The 530-nt window shown below is 54.3% G+C and overlaps 1 protein-coding gene across 1 annotated transcript; it reads left to right on the top strand.

Annotated features, from left to right (window-relative positions):
* Window positions 1-122: 122 nt before the first annotated feature.
* On the top strand, window positions 123-311 carry PPTG_20092 (hypothetical protein; the record flags this gene model as incomplete). The annotated part of the gene is made up of 1 exon (XM_008918773.1): window positions 123-311. The coding sequence occupies one exon, from the start codon at window positions 123-125 to the stop codon at window positions 309-311; it is 189 nt and encodes a 62-aa protein (XP_008917021.1).
* Between the last annotated feature and the right edge of the window lie 219 nt (window positions 312-530).

The following is a 530-nucleotide window of genomic DNA, read 5'->3' as shown; positions in this document are numbered from 1 at the left end:
AAAAGGTGCACTTTTAGACACGGTGTGTCTAAATCGTGGCGGTGCCAGCGCGACAGATTTTCGTTCTGTCCGGGGTACACACCCCTCGGACAGAAGTTATAGACGGTCTAAAACGCAGTCCAATGCCGCTAACACGCATCGCCCGCATGGTCTACCAAGATGAAGACGACGACGAGTGGCTGGATGAGTCGACCAGCATCATGTTTGCCATGGCAGCTGTGGGAGAACGTATCCGGAAGTCTCGCCAGCGTGGCAGGAGCAGCCTCACAAGAGCTGATCTCCCGCGAAATCCGCGTCATGGGACATCATGAGATTGCATATACGCTGCTGGCAACGATGCCGCGTTTATCATCACTACTGGCTTTGATGTTGCGAGCTTCCACTTCCTACTCAGACCGTTAACTGAGGTCTGAGATCGTGTGCCGTTTCCTCGAGGTGACGTTGATATTGAAGGAGTAAGTCGGCCCTCACGCCGCTCACTATCGCCTACTGGAGCTCTCGCGCTGGTCCTACACTTCCTGAACTCTACG

Source organism: Phytophthora parasitica (assembly GCF_000247585.1).
Source record: "Phytophthora parasitica INRA-310 unplaced genomic scaffold supercont2.305, whole genome shotgun sequence".
Lineage (NCBI taxonomy): Eukaryota > Oomycota > Peronosporomycetes > Peronosporales > Peronosporaceae > Phytophthora > Phytophthora nicotianae.
This window is presented reverse-complemented; position numbering and strand designations above follow the sequence as displayed.